The sequence below is a fragment of the Heptranchias perlo genome, chromosome 12 (genome assembly GCF_035084215.1).
Source record: "Heptranchias perlo isolate sHepPer1 chromosome 12, sHepPer1.hap1, whole genome shotgun sequence".
NCBI lineage: Eukaryota > Metazoa > Chordata > Chondrichthyes > Hexanchiformes > Hexanchidae > Heptranchias > Heptranchias perlo.
Window position 1 is genome coordinate 28,972,878 of NC_090336.1, and position 6,000 is coordinate 28,978,877.

General features: G+C 39.9%; 1 protein-coding gene across 4 annotated transcripts in view; it reads left to right on the plus strand.

Annotated features, from left to right (window-relative positions):
- abcc8 (ATP-binding cassette, sub-family C (CFTR/MRP), member 8) overlaps positions 1-2,148 on the plus strand; it is a 200,913-nt gene extending 198,765 nt beyond the window's left edge. For 3 of the 4 annotated variants that reach the window (XM_067993856.1, XM_067993858.1, XM_067993859.1), the window contains 2 exons: positions 1,600-1,760; positions 1,935-2,024. In XM_067993856.1, coding sequence (XP_067849957.1) covers positions 1,600-1,734 — 135 coding nt within the window. In that variant the 3' untranslated portion in view covers positions 1,735-1,760; positions 1,935-2,024. Of the gene's footprint in view, positions 1-1,599; positions 1,761-1,934 lie in introns of all 4 variants that reach the window. The other variant, XM_067993860.1, reaches the window with a different exon arrangement.
- The last annotated feature ends 3,852 nt before the right edge of the window (positions 2,149-6,000 follow it).

Consider the following 6,000-nt stretch of genomic DNA (forward strand, 5'->3'; position numbering starts at 1 on the left):
TAACATAATCACTACACCACCATACCCATAACATCAGGATAAATTGTATTGGTGTATTTGAGATAGGCAGTCATGTATAATAAGGGGGTGAGCAAAAAGTTGGATTTTTTCTAATTAATCGGGCCTGTAACCAATCTTCCATGGTGGAAACCAGGCGCTGTGGCATTTAAAATGGACCAGGGGATTTACCCATTAGTTCATGGCAACTGCAATTTTAAATTACGGGCAGCAAGGACACCCACTCCAAACCGGTGGGGTCCTCTTTAAATATGCAGATCAGGCTTCATTGACATCACCGGGCCCAATCTGCTATTTTAACCCAAGGCCTGAGAGGGTGAGCAGTGGTGACTTCCCCGCCAGGCAAGACATGTCGGCAACAGCAGCCAGGGTCAGAAGAAGCCCATTAAGGTGAGTTTTAAAAATATTTTTACAGGTTTCCTTGTGGGCCAGGAAGAGCAAGAGTGCTCCTAAGGGCCCCACTAGGAAACCTTGGGCCTTTTCTGCCCTGAGCTTCCTCGTACCCCCAACCAGCATTCCCCTACTTATCTTGTGCCAGGGACAGTTCTCCTGGGTACCCGGTAGTGGCCTCCTACCCATTTTTAACAGCCAGACAGCTGTTTCCCACCAACTTCCCAGCCCTTTTGATCAAGAAGTCGGCGAAAGGCATGCTAGTGAGGCCAGGCTGTTAAAATCTACCAAGCCTGACTCTGCCAATTCCAGACGGGTATGCTGCTCACTTTGTTGTGTTCCCGCCCAGGAGTTAAAATCGAGCCCCATGTTTATGGCAGATCTTAGTGTCCTGCAGCAGCACAGTAGAAGAGAATGGTGGAATGTTTTGGGGGAGGTAGGTAGGGATGGTTTGTAACTGGTGTCATGCAACCTTTAGAGAAAAGGAAGTTTAGAAAGAGAGAAAAAAACTAAGACGGAATCATCTGATTACTGAGAATGCACAGTCAATCTGGCAGGAGGGGAAGCTTAACTGTTTGGGGTGAGATCTGTCATGAGAACGGTGGATTGGGGTTTGGGTCTTTTTTTTTTACAGGGGGTTGAAAATTTGATTGTGGTGCACTAAATGCTGATGGCGTTTCAGTGCAGTGATGTGTACTGAGAAGGTACGTCAAATGCATATAGGAGTTGGGTCACAAGAGGCAGGTCTGTCATAGAGATTCAGGATGGCGCATGATTGGAAGGTTTGGAAATACTGCTAAGATCTAACTGAATATCGGAACAAGCTCGAGGGGTTGAATGGCCTACTCCTGTTCCTATATTCCTGTGTGACAGGAGTATTTGAGTAACGGTTGAGCCATTTTTTGGTTTGTAGAGGTGACTGTTGGTTAAAATGGAGTTTGAGGATTAGAAAAGGAAAGCCAGTGATGAATGTAATAAATGGGATAAATTAAATTTGGAATGGTACAGCATTCTGTGACATGGTATTTTATGATGATGACAGTGAGACGGGCAATTCAATCCATGCAATGGCAACAATGTATTGTGAGCTATTAAGGCAGTAGATATTATGGAAGCTTTGTTATGACTTTTGGCTCATCTCAGGTTTGTGTGAACCTGTATGAAAAATGTTTCCCCCCTTTTCCTTTGTAGCACCGGGTTTCGTTAATTCTGGATGCGGATCAGATCATTGTCCTGACAGAGGGCACAGTGGCAGAAAACGATTCAGTATCCAATTTACTGAGCAAGGACAGCATATTTGCCTTTTTAGTGAAGTCCAATGAGTAGAGACGGTCACAAAGATGGCCTGTTGGGTTTGTATGGGAATGGCATGTTACCCCTCACATAATTAGAGGAGTATTCTGCTTTCACACTAACACAGGCTGTGTTTTATCCTTCAGCGCTGAGTGGCTAACCAAATGTGTCATACTTTTCAACAGTACCTCTATTTGCAATGAATCATGCTAACGTATGTTTCTGTTCTCTAGCATCGGGTGCATACCATTTTGAATGCAGACTTGGTGATTGTGATGAAAAGAGGAATTATCCTGGAATACGACACTCCCAGCATACTCTTGGATCAAAGGGATGGAACCTTTGCCTCTTTTGTGCGGGCAGATAAATGATACATAGCAATAGTTGAATTCTGGAATTGCTTTTGTAATTTCATTTGATCTGTAAATAAAATTGGCACATTTCTTATGGTCGTGTTGCAGTGGGCTATGTTGTCCACCGCCACTACATCAAAATGTTAAAAGTCACACCATACTTCAAACAGAGTTGATGGCCTAGACAACATACTTTTCACAACCTAATACAAAGGGATTACTACAACAGTTTACACCTAAACTCTACATTAACACAAAACCATTTCAAATTTACCATCACTTAAAGGACCTCCATAATGTTCCAAATCAACGTCCTTCTATTGTACACCTAATGCACATAACAGACATTTAACACACCATATAAATGCACACAACTGTAATTACCAATTCAGATCAGCAACAGAAAAGTTTCCCAAATTCTACTGTATCTACTCTGTAAACATTCCATCTCACAATACATCAGAAACACACCACCTATAAGTCATTCATTCCATACACAGAAAACTAAAAACCTCTTAAATACATACAACTAACAATTACATATACAGTCACAAAACAGTTTTAATCTGTTCTCTCTGTTCAAAGTTACTTAGCATTGTTGGCTACTTATATACAAACGAGGTCTTGGTAACAAATAATCTTCACTTCACCAGTGATGTATTGCCACACAGCAATAAATAATATATTTATCATACTTTCTTCAGAAACACTGTAGTTCCATTTTAATAGAAATTAAGGAAGAGATAGCTGAGGCACCATAACATACATATAAAACTTCATTAGAAAAGAGAATAGTGCCAGAGGACTGGTGGACAGCTAATGTGATTCCTATATTTAAAAAGGGAGATCGAAGCAGTCCAGGAAACTATAGACCAATTAGCTTAATGTCAGTAGTAGGAAAGATAATGGAATCCTTACTCAAAGACGTAAAAGAAAAACATCTAGAAACTGAATATATTATGAAGAATAGTCAGTATGGTTTTCAAATGGGAAGGTCATGCATGATCAACCTTATTAAATTCTTTGAAGAAGTAACAAAGAGGGTAGACAAGGGTAATGTAGTGGATGTAATATATTTGGATTCTCAAAAGACCTTCGATAAGATACTGCATAGTAGACTCAGGACTACGGTCACAGCATGTGAAGTCAGGAGACAAGTAGCAGAATGGATAGCAAGCTGACTAGAAAACAGAAAACATAGAGTAGGTGTTAAAGGTAGTTACTCAGACTGGCAAAAGGTGGGAAGTGGTGTTCCACAAGGATTGGTGCTGGGAGTGCTGTTGTTCACCATTTACATAAACAATTTGGACTCGGAAATCGGAAGTACAATTTCAAAATTTGCAGACTACACCAAATTGGGGGGTATAGTTAATACCGAGGAGGACTGCGACAAAATACAGGAAGACATTAATAAACTTGCAGAATGGGCATGTAATTGGCAAATGAATTTCAATATAGATAAGTGTGAGGTATTGCATTTTGGTGGGAAGAATAAGGGGGCCACGTACTACTTGGATAATAAGAGTCTCAATGGAGTAGAGGAGCAGAGGGATCTGGGAAGACAGATACTCAAATCACTAAAAGTAGCGATGCAGATTAATAAGGCCTTAAAAAAGCAAACTAAGCAATGCGGTTCATTTCTAGAGTGAAAGAATTGAAAAGCAGAGAAGTTATGTTAAACTTGTATAGAAGCTTGGTTAGGCCACACTAGTAGCATTGTGCATAGTTCTGGTCACCATATTATAGAAAGTATATTGGAGAGGGTGCAAAAATGATTTTACTATGATAGGAACATAGAAATAGGAATAGACCATTTTGCCCCTCAAGCCTGTTTTGCCATTCAGTGAGATCATGGCTGATCTGTGACCTAACTCCATGTACCCGTCTTAGCCCCATATCCCTTAATACCTTTGGTTAACAAAAATCTATCAATCTCAGATTTAAAATTAATAATTGAGCTAGCATCAACTGCCGTTTGCGGAATAGAGTTCCAAACTTCTACCTCCCTTTGCGTGTAGAAGTGTTTCCTAACTTCACTCCTGAAAGTCCAGGCTCTAATTGTTAGGCTATGTCCCCTAGTCCTAGACTCCCCAACCAGTGGAAATAGTTTCTCTCTATCTACCCTATCAGTTCCCCCTAATATCTTGAAAACTTCGATCAAATCACCCCTTAATCTTCTAAATTCCAGGGAATACAACTTTAGTTTGTGCAATCTCTCCTTGTAATTTAACCCTTGGAGTCCAGGTATCAAACTAGTAAATCTATGCTGCACTCCCTCCAAGACCAATATATCCTTCCGAAGGTGCGGTGCCCAAAACTGAACACAGTACTCCAGGTGTGGTCTAACCAGGGCTTTGTATAGATGTAGCATAACTTTTACCCCCTTGTATTCTAGTCCTCTAGATATAAAGGCCAACATTCCATTAGCTTTTTTGATTATTTTCTGTATCTGTCCATGACATTTTAATGATCTACGTACATGGACCCGTAAGTCTCTTTGGACCTCCACTCTTTTGAGCTTTTCACCATTTAGAAAGTACTCTGATCTCTCCTTTTAGGTCTGAAGTGAATGATCTCACACTTGCCTACATTGCAATCCATTTGCCAGTTTTGCCCATTCACTTAATCTATTAATATCTCTCTCTAATTTTGTGCTTCCATCTATACTGCTTACAATGTTACCTATCTTTGTGTCATCGGCAAACTTGGATATATGGCTGTCTATCCCATTATCTAAGTCATTAATAAATATGGTGAATAGTTGAGGCCTCAACACAGATCCCTGTGGGACACCACTAGTCACATCCTGCCAATTTGAATACCTGCACATTATGCCTACTCTCTGTCTCCTGCTGCTCAGCCAATTTCCTAACCAGGTCAATAATTTGCTCTCAATAACATGAGCTTCAACTTTAGCAAACAGTCTCTTATCAGCGACTTTATATGGACTTCCAGAAGGCATTCAATAAACAACACCCATAGACATTTCCCTTGTCCACTACTTTGTCACCTCTTCAAAAAATTCAATCGGGTTCATCAGGCATGACCTACTCTTTACAAATCCATGCTAGCTCTCTCTGATCAGCTGAAAATTTTCAAGGTGTTCAGTCACTCTATCCTTAATTATAGACTCTAGTAATTTCCCAACAATAGATGTTATGGTTAACTGGTCTATAATTCTGTGGTTTCCCCCTCTCACCTTTCTTAAATAGTGGAGTGACATGCAATTTTCCAATCTAAAGGAAGGGTTCCTGAATTGAGAGAACTTTGGAAGATTATAGTTAGGGCATCTGCAATGTTCTCAGTTACTTCCTTTAAAATCCTGGGATGGAAACCATCTGATCCTGGGGATTTGTCACTCTTTAATGCCATTATTTTCTTCAATACCGTTAATTTGCTTACATTAATTATGGTGAGTCCCCGTCCCTGATTCAAAATTAGTTTCCTTGGGGTGTCCGGCATGCTATCCCCTTCCTTTACTGTAAATACTGACACAAAGTAATTATTTAACATGTCCTTATTTTCATTTATAATATCACCATTATCAGTTTTTAAGGGGCCCACATTATTCTTGACCACCATCTTTTTCCTAATAAAATTGTAAAAAAAATTTGTGTTGGTTTTGATATCCCTGGCAAGTTTCTTTTCATACTCCCTTTCTGTAGCTCTTACTATCTGTTTTGTCACCCTTTGCTGTTCTTTGTATCTCTTCCAGTTACCAGGATTTGTACTATCTTTTGCATTTTTGTATGCTTTTACGTTTAGTTTTATGTTGTCCCCTATCTCTTTTGTTGTCTGTGGCTGTTTTTTTTGGCAAGTAGAGCTCTTGCCCCTTAGGGGTATAAACTGGTCTGTATCATGTCAAATTATTTTTTGAACACCTCCCAAGATCTTCTGTCATTTTACCCTTTAACAGATTTGCCAAGTTTACTGTGAACAGTTTCTG